We start from the raw sequence: 19,022 nt of genomic DNA, 5'->3' as shown, positions 1-19,022 counted from the left end.
ACACTGATTCCCTGGGGTTACTAGCCCCAAAAGTTCATTAACCTTAGGCCCTTCATCCACATAGTCTTTTTCCGAAAGAAAGGCACTTGCAGGGCACTAAGCAGAGCATCCTCCAAGCATTTTATCAGAAAATTGCTCCAGAGGTTTGAATTTTAACATTGTGTTTTTCAACACCAACCGGCTGGCTCGAGAGCGAGCAGGAAAATCCGCTTATAAAGATAAAAGTTCAACACTCACTGGCAGCAACATCCATTGAATAACTGGTCGATTGCCTAAGAAAGAAACTGGCTTTTTTTTTTTTTTTTAAATCTCTGTTATGATAGTTACCGGCAAAAAATAATAATATATATCTATGCCACAAACAAATTTCTCATTTAATTTCTACAGCGCATCTCTAAAAAGTTGGAATATTTTCAACATCAACTCCTCGGAATGGCCGCACATAAATGGCGAAGCGCTCACAAAAAATACACGAGGAGCGTTTTTTTTTTCTCTAGAAAGTCATTTGTGCCAATTCCTCTTTGGAAACAATTTGAATTGCTTTGTGGACACAGGTTTTCATATGTGTTGCTTGATTGTGTTTTCAATGAGTAAAATACAAGAATCAGGCTTGTATACATAACATCACACTCATTCCTAGGATCTATGCTGGTTTGTGTCTTTAAAATGGAATTTGTTGACAATGCTAAAAATATCGAATTTCCCCAGCTGTCATGTTCTATAAGTAGGATTTGGCGGCATCTAGCATTGAAGTTTCATATAATGCAAGGAATCTGGGTGTGACCCTAGATAACAACCCGTCCTTCACTGCAAACATCGCTGCTACAACCCGTTGCTGCAGATACACGCTCTACAACATCAGGAGGATGCGTCCCCAGCTGACCCAGAAAGCGACGCAGGTTCTGGACCAGGCTCTCGTCACCTCACGCCTAGACTACTGCAACTCCCTCCTGGCTGGTCTACCTGCATGTGCCATCTGACCTCTGCAGCTCATCCAGAATGCAGCGACTCGTCTGGTCTTCAACCTTCCTAAATTTCCCCACACCACGCCGCTCCTCCGCTCCCTCCACTGGCTTCCAGTAACTGCTAGAATTCACTTCAAGACACTGGTACTTGCGTACCATGCTGCGAATGGATCTGGCCCTTCCTACATCCAGGACATGGTTAAACCGTACACCCCAGCACGTGCACTCCGCATCAACCAAACGACTCGGTGCACCCTCGCTGCGAAGGGGACCCAAGTTCCCATCAGCAAAAACACGTGGGTTTGCTATCCTGGCTCCAAAATGGTGGAATGAGCTCCCCATTGACATCAGGACAGCAGATAGCTTACACACCTTCCAGACTGAAAACTCATCTCTTTCGACTCCACCTTGAGCAATAGAACTATTAACAAAGAACTGCTAACAGAGCACTTATATACTAATAAAGGACTGGCTTATCTAAAGCCAGTTGAGTAGCACTTGAAATGCTTGGCTCTATGAAACCTGATGTACTTATATGATTCTGTTTTCTTCAAGGTTGTGTCTTCCTGGTCGAATGTACTTATTGTAAGTCGCTTTGGATAAAAGCGTCAGCTAAATGCAATGTAATGTAATATAAATCGTACACTGATGATAAAAATAGGTAGAAATATTGTATTTCATTTCTACTAATAGCCCCCCTTAAATACCACACAGTAGCCCTTTAAGTGGTTTCCCCTTTGGACACAGAGCTCTTTGGTAAAAACACGGCCTCTGTTTGAAGTATTTCAGCTAAATGTAGCACTCCTCGTACACTGTGTAGCTTAAACCTGGCTCCTTCTGCCCAGTAACCACAGGAGGAACATCTCATATCTGTGGTTTGACTGCTGATTTAACAACCAGTCTGTGACTTTGCCTAGTAGTACCAACACATCATTATTTATTTATCTTTTCGACGCCTTTTGCTCCATTTATGTAAGCTTATATCTAATTTAAACCCCATATTTGACCCTATACGTGACCTAACTCCTGGATTAAATTATTGTCTAAAACCACACACACACATGACGTGAATGGGTAACTATGTAAACATATGACAGGAGGTTTCGGTTGTATGGACGGCATTGTTAGCTGCTGTTTGGTTAGCCGAGATGCTAGCTTATCAAAAGCACGACAGGCTTCCCGAGCAGCTGCTGGGGAGCATCCGCTTAGCATTTTTCTCACGTCTTCCCCTGCTTTGGCATGGAGAAGCAGTGGAACTGGTGACCGACCGGTGGCTGTATACTGGTCCCAGTCCTCCTCCGCACGACTCACAGGCGAACATCAGCCGAGCTAATTAGCGAAGCTGCTAAAACAACCTACTGTGGTGCACAACATAATTCATTTCGCCTGGGCAGTGCGCCTTGCCTTCTTATTAGCTTTGAATAGCTTCCAAACGCACGATTTACGATTAATAAACGTGCATTTCTGATATGACGGAAAAGTCCTCTATTAAACCTGTGTGAAATGGCCGTCAAAGGAACCATATACATAAATGTTAATGAAGAGCACCCCCAATTGCGGACAACAGAGCGGATCTGCAAAGGGACATGAATAATGCAGCTCATGTAGGCTCTGTATAGCTACATTGCTTGGAAATATAAACGTAAAGGTGACAAGACACAGCACAGAAAAACGGGAAGTACGATGGGTTTGCCTTCAAAATAAAAGCACAAGTCTTAGTTAAAAACTCATTGCGGCACTTGCTCGCCAAGGAATAGCCACCTAGTTTTGAAAGTCTTTGCTAGGTGTTCTTTTTCCTACTGTCTCACTTGACACTGATTAAAATATATTACTAAATGTCGTGTAGCTACATAGTACATAACTGAATATGACAGCCATGTTCATATGTAAATATAAACGGTATAAACGTCACTACATAATTGCAAATATCGTCGCTACATACTAGTCCCACATCTGTGCGACCTGTCAAAAGGCAGGCAGCTAACGTTAAAGCAATGACAAGTCAATGAAACCGGTTAGCTTAGCATAGTGGCTAACGATAGCTAGCTCGACGGCGAAGACAGCCCGTATCGTGACACCGACGTGCACAGGCAACCGACGACAAAACGCCACAGAGGTGCACTGCAGAGAAGCATTTTATTGCATTTTATCATACAGTGTCCTTACCCGTCAGAATCCCCACTCGGGTCTGATGGTCGTGGTTGGTGAGCACCATCCCGTCCGCCGCCATGTTTACAACCTCTGTCTGCACTGTGCCCGCACATACATAGAAACAGTGAGGTGGTGTGCGGGCTTCTGCTGCTGCTGCTGCTGCTGCTGCTGCTGCACCACCTCTGGAGGACGGCTCTGTGTGTGTGTGAGCGTGCATGTCCTCTGCTTTAAGGTGTCCTCGTCCTCCAATTAATAAGTGAAGATTTTGGGCCGCCTAAAAAAAATCACTAGTAGAGACTGTGTGAAATCCTCCAAAATGAGTAAGGTGACCTATTAGTGAATCATAGTGTCTGATCATTCATCAATCAGTGCTCCATTTTGCACACAATGTTTTCTAATTGTGTTGGAAGAAGCATACCACAAGCAGTAATTATGCTTTACTGTGGAGAAAATAGGTTTAATTTAGCTATAAGGGGACATTTGGTTCTTGATTTCCTGCTAACACAGTAGGGCAGTGGTGGTTTTAGGATGTCTAAGGTGCAGGGGCCAACAAATGAACAGGCCACCAGCTGCACTCTTCCCCCTACCACTTAGGGAAGCCTATACTTTGTGACAATGAGTGAGCATAGCAAGGGCCCCTTTGACACAAAATCAAACAGATATTTCCACAATAAAAAACGACATCATAGTCAAATGGCTGCACGTCATATCCGCTAAGCTAAATGTGGACTTATACTAAACGTCATCGAGTGTCCGGCTCAATGGCGTTTAGTAGTCTCATTTAGCCACCGTTTTTATGACACTTGGCAAATTAGATAAATTGGAGGAATTCCATGTCAAATATTATCTGTGTTTATTATTGACCTTAAAATCAATTGATAGGACGGCTATAATCAATCCATGTAGATGTATATCTTATCAAATGCAGGTTATTTCAAATAAAAGCCTGTCCCGTAAATAGTGTATAAATAAAAATATATACATTACGCAAGCCAACGCTGTAACTCTAAACACAAAGAATCTCGCTCAGCTTAAGGACAACTTATTCCCCAGGTTAACTAAAGCAGAAAAAAAACACTTATAAACAAACCAAAATATAAGCAGGCCTATCTGGCTCATCTCATTTAAATTAAGGCATCCTGCTGCCAGCTTGAATGCTATTGGCCAGTTTGGCCCCCTAGGAATAGATTGAGCTAAAATCACTTATGAAGACTTTGCAGTTATTAAATTGAAGCCTCCATTATCGCAAAGAGCTGTCCTTATGGCAATGCTTCTTGTTGCTTGCGATGAGTGCGGTTAGTGCTAACTAGTGCTTCAATTTTTCCGGTCAGTGTTCGGGCAATACCGGCTAACGGAAACCCTGGTCACATGTCTTGGAAGGAACTACATGTTTCATGTGACGGATGTGTGACAGAACTCGCTGACCAAGTGTGAAATCAGCATGCTGAGTAGAACACAACATACATTCAAATGTCACCAGTGCCGAAAATGACCGATTGCTCATGGAGCATGTGATGGGGGTGGCTGCTATATCTGGGATATCCTGCTCCACCTGTGTAGTGTCCTTTGACCTGTAATGTCAGAAAGAGTTTGGCAAAATGGCTAATGCTTGAAATATGTAGAAATTATTATGTTCGTTCTTTTTTTTGGACTAATTGTATTACATTTATTTTTTTAACTTAATCATCAGAATAAGGGAGGGAAAACAGGGCAATTTATCTCTATTGTTGATTAATCTGTTTTTATAATGTAAATTGCTTGGTATTCACTAACTAAAATAATTTTTAAAATAACCTTTTCAGTGATTTTAAGAGTAATGATGGGTAATTTGATATATTTAAATTTATAATTTTTGAAAAGAGTTGAGTTGTCCGTTACTTAAAATGAATGAAAACTCATATTGTGCAACACTTCACAGCTTAAAACAAACTATAACAGACTCAAAGAGAAAGACTAAAAACCTAGTATACTCAACACAAATTATACAAATTATACTCTATACTCTACAAATTGAGATGTCCACCTAATTTTCTTTGGATACATAAAATATATTAACAGTACTTATAAACTTATAGAAGAAGAACAACATCTAAAATAGAGCCACCTTTAAAGCTGACAAAACAGAGACAAAGCCATGACCCACAGGTGTTCTCACTTACCTGTTTACAACATATCTCCCTGTCCCTTAAATTGTCTTGACATTAGATAGCCTTGCAGAACAAATAAATCCAAGCGTGACCTATTCATGTGAACCCTTCAAGTAAAACTTCCTCATTAAATTATTGGGTAATACAGTTCAGTCTATTTGCATTATTTATTAGGACACAGATTTATTGATGTAATGCAATCCCCATTATAGTTTCACTGAACCTGAACCCAAGCAGAGGTTTAATCATCATGAACTGGAAACGTCTTTGTCTTCCTAAAATCATTGTGGAACTATATATCTTTGGTTTTATAATGATGTAATTTCTCACAAAAACTAGTAGGTCTGTCATTAGCAATAATTGCTAGCAATTAGCTTTAGCAATAATAGTACTTATGTTCCTTCCTGGAATTGTTAGTTTGACAAAAAAAAGCTGTTGTCCGGTTACTATTTTATTTCCCCTGACATTTGAGATAATCACATGATGGAAAATGAGTTCAAATGATTTTGACAATAATACCAATACTATTTCAGTTCAGTCTCCAGTGTAGATGATTTTTATAGTCGTTACATCTTGCTCCTCAACAGGTTTTGAGTTTTTTAGCTCATCGTTTCCTATTGAGGAGAGGCTGGAGTTGACTTTGAGAACCCATTCTGTGATCCTCTGCTCAGTGTAGTACTCATCCTCACTGTCCTCCTTCAGCCTCTCCAGACAACCACAGCACTCAGATTCTGTTTCAGAAGCTGAGACATCAGAGCAGAGATCTGTTTGTTTCCTTGCTTCGGCGGGCCTAGCATCAGGTTTAACCGTGACGGGCATCATCGTATTGCTGTCATTGGCACCGGGATCAGCAACGTCATATTTCTTTTGTCGTACCGTAGGGTCCACTGTTGCTGGATTTGCTCTCATCTCTGCTTCCTGGATTGCTGTTTTGTTTGCTGCTGCAAGAGCAATACGGACTTTGAGATATTTTTTAGACTCATGGATAACTTTCCCACGTAGTTTAACCAACAGATGAAACACATTTTCTATGATTACAGTACCAGTTGGTAAATAGGGTCTATATTCCTTTGGTTTAGCCCATTCCTTTCTGTCCACTGGTAAATCCAACCTGATCTCACCAGAATGCGTGACTCCACCACGACTCCTTAACACCGCATTGCGTGGTGGAGTCACGAACTTTGTTACAATTACGTGTCGGCACCACGCAAACAACCCCAATGTAAAGTGAATGAGGCTCTTTTGTCGTGGTGCACACACGCATTTCTACAACGTCCTGCAGTGAGCTTTTATTCTATAAAACGTTTTTAAAATCTACTTTATAGCTTGTAGTAACTCACGGGAGGCTTCTTTTATTTTATTTGTATTCATAATAATTTTTATTTTTCGACAGAACGTATTATGGTGCATTAGTTACGAATTGTTGGTCTCAAAAAACAGTGCATTGTGTGTAATACAACTGGGATTTTTATTAAATTAGTTTTAAGGAAGGCCAGAGCTTCAGCTGTGTCAAATAGATTGTTCCCTTTAGTTAACGTTTTTTAAAAGAACATTATATTCCGATTTGATAATGTCCCCTTTATTGTATTACGGAGAGCAATGTGAGCGTCCATTCCCATTGGATAACGGAGGATTTTACACCCGGAAGTAAGTATACTCTTTACTGTCGATTGATTTTACAGTGATATCTGCACGACTCATCAACTCAAAAACACCAGATTATCCTTGTTGATTACACAACATTGGTTGGTTTAAATTGTGTACAATGCTTTTGTAATTTTCCCCTTCGATTCGGAGAAACAAATATTTGTTCAGTTTAGGATGGCCGAAGACACTACACTACCCAGAATCCTCAGCTATTGTCTGCGTTGCCTCAAGCTCTGTGATTGGTTGACTGCATTCCATATGAAAAAAACGTTTCGTAAAAGATAAATCATACTTTATTCAGCAGTGCTTGCTTTACTCTTTGAAAGTCATCACATGAATGCATTGTAATAAATGGTTTGGCTGCATTAAATATTACACATCTGTCGTAGTTCTGTATTTGTATTTATCTACAGAGATCTGGCTCAGAATAGACCGGAAACTATTCTTTTACCGTTCTGTTTTAATTTCACAATAAAGTTAGTAGTAATAATTTGTTTTGATATTATTGTTTTTTATTAACTACTCATGTTAAGACCATCTTTTCTGTGTTGCTGTGGGGTTTTTCCATCGCTTTTGTGTTACAAATATCAAAACAATAACTAAATATATCCGTCGTAAACTAAACCAGAAACAGCAGTATATTTTATTTTGTTAACACTGTAAACTTGACAGATTTTTAACCCAAACCACCTACTGGTTAAAGCACGTTATTACACGTTTAGAGTAATATTGAAATCTTGAAAAGGGATGTCCAAAATAGCAATTATATACAGTTTGTAATGAACTATTTGTAGAGAATAACGAGTAATGTATATACTTTATAGGGATCTGCAGATAAATATTTAGTCTTCTCAAGCACCAACAATCATTACATTGCATTTAGCTGACACTTGTATCCAAAGCGACTTACAATAAGTGCATTCGACCAACAAAATACAAGCTTGAAGAAAACAGAATCATAAAGTACATCAGGTTTCATAGAGCAAAAACATTTCAAGTGCCACTCAACTGGCTTTAGATAAGCCAGTCCTCCAATCAAATATCTCTCCTGATTGTTGGCACTTGATAATCACCTTCCCTGAATTTTACTCAGGTGTAACTAAAGTCTGCTTTAAGGGTTGTTTATATTTCACATCATTAATCAGAATCTGTAAAGTAACTAAAATAAATGTAGTGGAGTAAAAATACCAGGTTAACCTTAAAGAAAGCCCTCAGGATTATAAAAGACCCCCATCACCCCAGCCACAAACTGTTCTGTCTGCTGCCATCTGGCACAACAGCCGCATTCTAGGAGAGGATGTGGCTGTTGTGGAGGACTATAGTACCTGGGAGTGCACTTATGGGCTGAACTGGAGGATCAACACTGACGCTGTGTACAAGAAGGGGATGAGCAGACTCTATTTTCTGAGGAAGCTGAGATCCTTCCACGTGTGCAGCAAGATGCTGGAGATCTTCTAGTCTGTTGTGGCCAGTGCACTCTTCTCTTCTCTTATTCCATTGTCATATATTTTTGAATATGTATATTTGCATATATAATATCTACATGTATGTTTTCTATTTCAACATGTATATTTTCTATTTTCTTTTCTTTTCTTTCTATTCTTGTTTATTTGTGGTTTTGTTTTATTGTAAAATGCCTTGTCTTTTATGCTGCTGCAACAAAAACAATGTGCCAAATTGGGATCAATAAAGTACCATCTTATCTTATCTTATTTTACATCCGGACTAAAACCACCAGACTCAGGGACAGTTTCATCTCACATGCCATAAGACTATTAAACACCTGAACTTTGAAATAACATCCATAGCATTCATCTGGCTGCTACTTAGAAATGATTTGTCTAATATATCATATTCCAATCACTTGTATAGACTCTTATTGCACTATTTCACTTTTTACTATTTTTCTTTTTGTATTGACTTGCACTATTTTTTCTGTTTATCTGTTTTATTGTGTTGCACTGTTGGATGAGCCTGTGACCTAAGGGGGGGAGGGGGAGGGGGAGGAGACGGAGACGTTCGATTCCTGTTTTGAATAGTGTGCCGTCGATGGGTTTCATTCCATTTCAAAATGCTATTTGTCGCTCAGCGTAAACTTCACCATTGTCAAGCAAAGCACATGGTGTAGTCCCAAACGATAGCTGAGGATTCTGGGTAGTGTAGTGTCTTCGGCCATCCTAAACTGAACAAATGTTTGTTTCTCCGAATCGAAGGGGAAAATTACAAAAGCACTGTACACAATTTAAACCAATCAATGTTGTGTAATCAACAAGGATAATCTGGTGTTTTTTAGTTGATGAGTAGTGCAGATAGCACTGTAAAATCAATCGACAGAGAATACTTACTTCCGGGTGTAAAATCCTGCGTTATCCAATGGGAAGGGATGCTCCCATTGCTCTCCGTAATACAATAAAGGGGACATGATCAAATCGGAATATAATGTTCTTTTAAAAAACGTTAACTAAAGGGAACAATCTATTTGACACAGCTGAAGCTCTGGCCTTCCTTAAAAACAAACTAATGTAATAAAAATCCCAGTTGTATTACACACAATGCACTGTTTTTTAAGAACAACAATTCGTAACTAATGCACCATAATACATTCTGTCCAAAAATAAAAATTATTATGAATACAAATAAAATAAAAGAAGCCTCCCGTGAGTTACTACAAGCTATAAAGTAGATTTTAAAAACGTTGTATAGAATAAAAGCTCACTGCGGGACGTTGTAGAAATGCGTGTGTGCACCACGACAAAGGAGCCTCATTCACTTTACATTGGGGTTGTTTGCGTGGTGCCGACACGTAAATGTAACAAAGTTCGTGACACCACCACGCATTGTGGTGTTAAGGAGTCGTGGTGGAGTCACGCATTCTGGTGACATCAGGTTGGATAAATCACCAGTGGTTTTTGATTGGTGGAAGAGAGATGCTTTTCATTTGTCTTGGTTTGGACGGACCCTTTTAGACATTTTGACTGCGCCAGGACGTGTGCAGTACGGGCTAATATTTGCAGCTGCTTGTGAATAAAATGATGATCCTGTGCTGTTGTTGCAACAATCCGTAGAGCACATCATCCCCAGTTCCCCCAAACACCGGCCACCGAATGGCAACCGTGGTCCAATTGACCTCAACAAAGCTGAAGGTCTAAAGACAAACGCCAGAAGAAGAAGAACCGTCAGCACACCATTCTTATGGATGCTGATCTTCAACGATTTACTTCTCAGTTCAGAAACATTCTATCCCTGTCATAACCCTAACCCTAACTGGTTGATGTCTTAGCTTCAACAGTTTGTTGCATCCTCGGTCAGAAAAATGTGATCTATCTTTGGACGCAGACAGACCCACTTGTCTGTCAACCTTTTCTTATACTCCCTTGCCCTCGATGACCCGCCCACTCCACAGACACATATGCACACACACACAACCCAGGGCAGTCACTTAATCTGTAACATTACCCATTGGTTACCTGAAAGGACCTAAAGACTTGGACAGTTGAGGTGCAGAAGATATTGTGTTTATTTCTTATTTGCTTTAGCTCTATTCTTGAATGAGTTGTTAAAACAAGTTTAACTGAAGTATTTTTTTCACTGCACTGTACGATAAACGTTTGTATTGTATTCACTTTGCCCGGTGAATGTTTACAAACTGTTGAAATTGTAATCTAAAAAGCTCAGGGAGTTAGCATCGCAAAAGCTCACTCGACAAAAAGTCAATGGTATTCGGATTTTGAAATATTGCAGAAAAAAAGATCTTTGGGTGATATTTACACTTTTTGTTTAGTAGCTGAATTTCCACATATTAACATTAGTTTTATAATTGTTGAAGCTTAAATGCAATGGGCAGAGGTTAAGACTGTTTCAAAAGCTAATCCACCCAGCATTTCTATGAAGCGTCCCGGCTATAAAAAAAAAGGTTTGTTATCTCCAGCCATGATTGTAACAGACCTGAATTAGACCTGAATTAGACGACATGACTCCAGCAGGATACAGAGAGTCAGTGCACCCTGCTCTTGCCATTAACAAACTAAATACTAAGTGTTCATTAGTTATAGATTAAGCCAGCTGGCTGTTTCCCCCCGCTTCCTGTCTTTATGCTTAGCTAGGCTAACATTCCTTGACTCCTTATTCCAGGTGTTTACATCTGGATATTTCCCCCGAGGATAGGTGTGTGTGTGTGTGTGTGTGTGTGTGTGTGTGTGTGTGTGTGTGTGTGTGTGTGTGTGTGTGTGTGTGTGTGTGTGTGTGTGTGTGTGTGTGTGTGTGTGTGTGTGTGTGTGTGTGTGTGTGTGTGTGTGTGTGTGTGTGTGTGAGCTTAGTTTCCAACCATCTACATATTCTATCATTTTGTCATGCTGAATATATTTGAAGCAATTGTAAAATGTCTCTCTCCTCATTTGCTTTTCCTTTGGTTTCAACCATTTTTGTGTTGTATGCTATAAAAATGTGTGTGATTATTGGGCTGAATCAAGAGTCTTCCAAACATGTCTCCCAGGTAATAATAATAATAATAATGCATTTTATTTATATAGCGCTTTTCACAACTCAAAGACGCTTTACAGTATGAGGGAAGGTAGACAAACAAGGACAGGCAAACAAGTAAGTATAGTAAAATAAAAAAGGCAGTCAAGAGGAAGTTGATTGAGAGGGGGGGGGGGCTTATGGGTAGATAGAGTTGATGCCTACTGTTAAATATTCACCACTAAGGGCATCTGATCTGGCACTAGCCACTTACCCAACTATATAGTCAGAGCAGGAAATGACTCTGTAGGCAGCTGAAAACCTAAGCCTACGTTTTAACTTTTCAGTTTGAAGTCACGTCTTAAAGGGGACCTATCATGCAAAATGCACTTTTTGATGTCTTGTATACATATATATGTGTCCCTGGTGTGTCAGGGAACTCACAAAGTGTCAGAAAATAAAACCCTCTTTCTTTTCCTCCGTTCACAAATCTCTAAACACGGGGGTACAACGGAGCTGATCCAAATTTGCGTCCGATATGACTTAATATCAGAAATGTGGACCCATGTTACTATCAGAAACAATGCTATCAGAAACAATGCCTGATGTGTTTTGGACGTAATATGGTCTTCGCTAACACTCAGAGCTAACCTGTACTGGAGAGAGTATGTGGAAATAATGAAAGGAACTCACCTTGTGGTAAACCGGCAAGAGAAAAAGCATTTGAGCTCCATACTGTTTCAGAAATAATCCTTGATGTGGTTTGGAACGTGATGACGTTTAATCACGGCAGCATTTAGCTGTATCTCGTAGAATTCTGAGCAGGCATTAGCTCCCCCTCTTCTTTTTATTTTGTTCAAGCTAAGGACCCAGCTAAGGGTGGGTGGGTGGGGGGGGGGGGGAAGCAGGGGAAAAGAGACCACGAGAGAGTGGGAGTGATGATGATGAGGATGTGATGTTAAATGAAGGAGAGGAGGTTGCGGCCAATGCGGGGGGGTGGAAGGAGTGGAGAGTGGAGTATGGTGTGGAGAGGAAGGATAAAAAGAGGATGAAGGGGAGGGAGAAGAAGCTGAAGATGTGGGAATTAGGGGGGAAAGGATGTGGAGGTTGAGATGGAGGAGACTGAGGGGGGGGGGGTGAAGAAGTAAGGGAGGGAGGGGGAAAGGATGTAGAGCCTGGGGTGGAGGATAGCGTGGATGAGGAAAAGGAGAAGCAGTGTCTGAAAGAGGAGGAGTTAATGAGAGTGAAGAAGGTGGAGAAAGGATGAGAATGAGGAACGAGCGGAGGAGGAGGGAATGGAGGACTGGAAGGTGATAAACATAAATATAGGGGTGATTAATAAAAAGGGTAAGTGTTGGAAAGCAAGAAGGATGTGCATCGCCTCACGCTAACGCAAAGGCCGTATGGAAAAAGAAAGGGAGAAACGGTGGGAAAGTGGGAGGAGTGGGAAAGGAGAAAGGCATGGGCGATATTTGAGACGTGGAAAGGGGAATATGGGATAAAGAGTAATTGATGGGTCTAATGTATGACAAAAGTGTGCGATGGTTTGAATATTTGTCTGCTAAATTTGAGAATGCTTGAGGTAAGCTGAGAGTGTGGTCTGCATGATTATGTTTTTGTTCTGATGTGTTATTGATATGTGAGATGCAGGAGTGAGGAGATGGGGAGTAATGTGTTTTCGTATGAAATAGAAAGTAGATTATGTGTATATTGAAGGAATATGCATGAAAGCTGAGATTGTGTTATTGATTTGGTTGAAAGCCTTGGGGTCCTTTCTTTTTGGGGATCAGTAAGGTGGGTAATTATGTGTTAAAATGTAACTATGTTTATATTTTTCTAATAAAAAAAAAAAAAAGTTATGACCTGGTCTTCGGTGAGTGTTCTGTTCTGTCTTTGTTTCTAGTATAGCCTTGAAATAAAGGAGATATTTTTGACACTTTAATCTGCATTTGGGTCCTGCTTCCTGCACACACCGTAACATTACGAACCGACCTGAGCAACCCGATATCACGGCAAGACGTGAACATGTGACAATTTACCATGCTGGGAGACGTGAAGATGTCACGATTTCGTCCCTTCAAACGTGACAGTTACACGGTATTGTTAACCCATGTTAACCATTGGAGAAATAACCGGAAATGCCAAGCAAATGCTACCCCGACGGTTGTTATTGTCAATATTAATATAATAATGATTTATTTTTTAATAGTCACACTCGATTACGCCAATTTTCTTGTTGCCCCAGCTGGTCGACACCTCTTTTAGCAGAAACAAAGGCTACATTAATGTAGTAAATCGATGTTAATCCATGCGTGTAGATCTGGTGTGGATGTGGAATTAACGGACGTGACGTTGTGCGATTGAGTTGCCAGGCAACAGCTTCGGTTCATGTTAATTTACAAACTCTTCAACTACAACCGTAGTTATATTTAAAAACATGTTAGAAGGCCTCACGAAATACTTTAATGCAAATTAAAATGTAAATGTGAAGGAATGTGTGTATAACAAAATACATCGGTGATAAATGAAACCGGAAACTGACGTAGGCAAGATCCTCAGCTCGATGATTGGATGGTTTAGCCGCAATGCATGCTGGGATTTGGGGTTTATGTGATGTGAAATCTGAAAATGTTTTTTAAAAACAAAATAAAACTTTATTCCGAGTGTGCTTGCTTTTCTCTTTGAAAGTCATCACATAACAGCATTGTAATACACGGTTCGGCTGCATTAAATATTACATATCTGCCGTAGTTCTCTATTTATAGAGCCCTGCTGAGAAGACTTCTAGACAAACAGGAAGAACTGCCGCCAAAACTGAAAACGTGACGTGGATCATAAATATATAAGCAATTAAACAACATCTTGCATTTCTTTACACACAATACATCTCCTTGCAGTATCAACACTAATTCGGCTGACTTTTATATTTGATCCAATTGGTAGATAGGCTGGATTTACACCATAACGGTGCAGAGCTGATAGAAAGGGACACCTGGTGGTTAAAGCACGTTATTGAATTTTATTATTAGATATTAATAGGATCCCTATAAAGTATATTCATTACTCGTTATTCTCTACTAATAGTTAATTAAAGACTGTGTTGTCACAACAGACTGTATATAATGACTAGTTTCCACACCCCTTTCAAGATTTTCTAAGCTAAGGTTTATTGACATATTATACACAACTACGGTGTAGTTATGCAATGAATGAAAAACTTGGGTCGCAGGTTCCTCATTTCTTATACTATCTACATGTTATAAGAGTATAATACCAACACACTCTCACTCCCTAAGCGTCCAATAGCGACGTTTGGTCAGTGTCCGTGGTGTCCAATTGTGACGCTCCTAGGCTCCTTCAGCGTCATAAAGGGACGCAAATAGCTTTCAACTGATTGCAATGTATTCCCATCTGCGTCGGGATTTGACGCTCATGGAAGCACGGCATTCGTTTATGTCGGCTGCCCTTAAAGGTAATGTGAGCGTCCATTCCCATTGGATAACGGAGAATTGTACACCCGGAAGTAAGTATTCCTCTTACTGTCGATTGATTTTACAGTGATATCTGCACTACTCATCGACTAAAAAACACCAGATTATCATTGTTAATTACACAACATTGATTGGTTTAAATTGTGTGCAATGCTTTTGTATTTTTCCCCTTCGATTCGGAGAAACAAATATTTTTTCTGAGTAAAGGCTGGCAGAAGACACTACACTACCCAGAATCCCCAGCTATCATTTGGACTACACCATGTGCTCTGTTTGACAAACCCCGTTTTTTTCACCATTCATTCCGATGGCTGGCGTCTAGGTCACATGATCTTCACATTTCTCCCTGCAGAAAAAGAAAACATGGCCGAACTTCGTTTTATTCTCGGTGGAAAATGTCTATTTTAAAGTTAGTTTGGCCATTAAAATGCGTTTTGATGTCATTTGATGCGAGAAATATGAGTTGTTATTTCAGATTATGTGTGCAGTGGATGTACATGATCTTTAGTTTGCTAGTTATTACGAAGATTACTTCATTGTTACCAAGGTGGTTGCTAGGGACGCTGCTATCGATATTATTTCTGTTATGTTGTGTAACTGTTTAATGGTGTTATCTTTATTGCTACCCCTTTCCCCGTCAATGTATAGTGTTGGTCCACAGCCTAAACATATTAATTTAACAAAATCTGCATCTAAAGGTAGCCTACGTTATTTTCCCCCTGTGCAATTACAGTCTCACATCTCACAGCACATCGTCATTAACAAATACCGGAAACAGACCGAAAACATTTAAAAAAATAAATAATAATACTTTATTCCGAGTGTGCTTGCTTTTCTCTTTGAAAGTCATCACATAACGGCATTGTAATACACGGTTCGGCTGCATTACATATTACATATCTGCCGTAGTTCTGTATTTATAGAGCCCTGATGAGAAGACAAACACGAGGAACTGAAAACGTGACGTGGATCATAAATATATAAGCAATTAAACAACATCTTACATTTCTTTTCACACAATACGTCTCCTTGCAGTATCAACACTAATTCGGCTCACTTTTATATTTGATCCAATTGGTAGATAGGCTGTATTTACACCATAAAGGTGCACAGCTGATATAAAGGGACACCTGGTGGTTAAAGCATGTTATTGAATTTCATTATTTTTATTATTAGATATTAATACGATCCCTATAAAGTATATTCATTACTCGTTATTCTCTACTAATAGTTAATTAAAGACTGTTTATAATGACTATTTAGCACATCCCTTTCAAGATTTTCTAAGGTTTATTGACATATCATATAGGCCTACACAACTATGGTGTAGTTCTGCACTGAATGAAAAACTTGGGTCGCAGGTTCCTCAGTAGTGCATTACAAGACATCTATCAATATTTGTGCATACCTCCAGCAATGTTAACTATGTTGAAGCACTTATTTTAACTGATATTATACATAATGTATTATACTCTTATAAGATGTATATATTTCATCTCCGGCCTTGTCAGGTATTGAACAATCAATAAATAAAGAACACAGAATTGTTGAATATAAAACACAGAATTTGTGTGATTATACTAAATGATTTTCAAATAAACACAACTGCATATTTAACTGTTACACATGCTGATGTAACGCAAATGTTCCAACTTGGGATCAATAAAGTATATCTTATCTTAAGCTGATCGATGGCTACTGCCATATTTGCAAAATGTGCCTCTGAACCTTGACAAGTGCATGTTTCAGGCTTATCAATTAATGTAATGTTATCACAGGGGTCACAAACATAAGACCAGCTGTTAAATAAAGCTCTTCTGACCTTAGCTGGCATGTGTGTATATATATTAATACTGCCCATAATGGGCACAAGCAATTTTCACCCATTTATTAATTATATGTTTTAAATGTGAGTGTTTCCTGTCCCCTAAACCTCCAGGGATGTACACAGTTTAATACTGGCAACTTCTTATTATGGGAAATACGAAAATGTCTTTTAAAACTACAACTCCCAGTAGAGACGTGCCATAGAGAACATGTTGCGAAACAGAATAGCCAGCAGGCTTGTTTGAGACACATTGCGGTTCACCTCGAAAGTAGACGAGAGTAGCCGATCGCAGCCGGGGGAGGTGTCAAAAAGCTCGTCTTAAGTCGGACAGCTCGGACTCGGAGTCGGCTTGACTGGCTGGGTTTGCAATGGCGGAAATTCCATTTTACCCACTGTAGACAAAGGTGATCTCCATTGCTTTATATAGGTTTGTTAATTCAGTCATGATGAGGAACCACACCAGTGACTGGGTTCCATCATTAGAAATGCTCCTCCCTCTTAATGTTTGCAAAACTGATAGGTGGACAGGCTACAAATGATCAGTCCCTTCAGATCCGCACACATGAAGCTTAATGAGCATGAATTGAACAGACCTGCTGCTGTGTTAATTCTTTAGCTGCCACTTTAAGCTTTATGATCAGATCAAGGGGTGAAACCCGCCGCTGCTGCGTCTGTAAAGCTGGTGTGTCCTTGGGCAAGACACTTCACCTGAACTTGCTCCTGTGGGTATTGTCCACAGTGACCATTGCATGTATACAAAATATGTGTAATGTGTATATGTAAAGCGCTTTGAGCATCTGGAAAAGCGCTATAATAAATATAAGGAATTATTATTATTATTATTATGATGTGTACAACATGGATGTAATTTGATTTAATCTTGCCATTTTAAATGATGTATTCAATAAATAACGCGGTGGACCCGTTCAAATCCAGTTTTGGACAGTCTGCCGTGGTTCCATCCCATTTCAAGTGCTGTTCGAGAATCGGCTTAACCCGGAGCACACTCTCCAATCACAGAGCTTGAGGACTATCACGGGGTTTGTCAAACAGAGAACATGGTGTAGTCCAAACGATAGCTGGGGATTCTGGGTAGTGTAGTGTCTTCTGCCATCCTTTTCTCAGAACAAATATTTGTTTCTCCGAATCGAAGGGGAAAAATACAAAAGCATTGCACACAATTTAAACCAATCAATGTTGTGTAATTAACAAGGATAATCTGGTGTTTTTTAGTCGATGAGTAGTGCAGATATCACTGTAAAATCAATCGACAGTAAGAGGAATACTTACATCCGGGTGTACAATTCTCCGTCATCCAATGGTAATGGACGCTCACATTACCTTTAAGGGCAGCCGACACAAACGAATGCCGTGCTTCCATGAGCGTCAAATCCTGCTGCAGATGGGAATACATTGCAATCAGTTGAAAGCTATTTGCGTCCCTTTATGACGCCACGGACACTGATCAAACGTCGCTATTGGACGCTTAGGGAGTGAGAGTGTGTTGCTAATACAGTATAATATCAGTTTAATAATAAACAAATAATAAACACAAGTGCTTAAACATAGTTAACATTGCAGGAAAGCAATTATATTAAGTACTTTGTCAGGCTTAATATGTATCTGTAGATACAAATGTCACTGTGTGCTGTGTGCTCTGCATGTGTTAAAGAGGGTCATCCCTCCATATTCTTCTTCTATACCCCCAAAGCTTTTTTCTTATTCAAAAGAAGACCTTAACCTAAAGTACTCTTTAATGTTTGAATTAAGCCTTATTAGTTTGTCTGTTTTGCACATCCTCCTATTAATATCTAATAATAAATAATAAAATTCAATAACGTGCTTTACCCACCAGGTGTCCCTTTCTATCAGCTCTGCACCATTATGGTGTAAATACAGCCTATCTACCAATTGGATCAAATATAAAAGTCAGCCGAATTAGTGTTGATACTGCAAGGAGACGTATTGTGTGAAAAGAAATGTAAGATGTTGTTTAATTGCTTATATATTTATGATCCACGTCACGTTTTCAGTTTTGGCGGCAGTTCTTCCTGCTTGTCTAGAAGTCTTCTCAGCAGGGCTCTATAAATAGAGAACTACGGCAGATATGTAATACTTAATGTGGCCGAACCATGTATTACAATGCTGTTATGGGATGACTTTCAAAGAGAAAAGCAAGCACACTCGGAATAAAGTTTTATTTTGTTTTTAAAAAACTTTTCAGATTTCACATCACATAAACCCCAAATCCCAGCATGCATTGCGGCTAAACCATCCAATCATCGAGCTGAGGATCTTGCCTACGTCAGTTTCCGGTTTCATTTATCACCGATGT

General features: G+C 39.6%; 1 protein-coding gene across 2 annotated transcripts in view; it reads right to left on the bottom strand.

Moving 5' to 3' along the window:
- The window catches only part of gphna (gephyrin a), a 43,833-nt gene extending 40,454 nt beyond the window's left edge, over positions 1-3,379 (bottom strand). The window contains exon 1 of one of the 2 annotated variants that reach the window (XM_034111822.1): positions 3,132-3,379. In XM_034111822.1, the coding sequence (XP_033967713.1) occupies positions 3,132-3,333 (202 nt within the window). In that variant the 5' untranslated portion in view covers positions 3,334-3,379. The remainder of the gene's footprint in view (positions 1-3,131) is intronic. The other variant, XM_034111821.2, reaches the window with a different exon arrangement.
- Positions 3,380-19,022: the final 15,643 nt, after the last annotated feature.

The sequence above is a fragment of the Pseudochaenichthys georgianus genome, chromosome 22 (assembly GCF_902827115.2).
Source record: "Pseudochaenichthys georgianus chromosome 22, fPseGeo1.2, whole genome shotgun sequence".
NCBI lineage: Eukaryota > Metazoa > Chordata > Actinopteri > Perciformes > Channichthyidae > Pseudochaenichthys > Pseudochaenichthys georgianus.
Note: the sequence above shows the minus strand (reverse complement) of the source record. Positions and strands in the feature narration are given on the sequence as shown.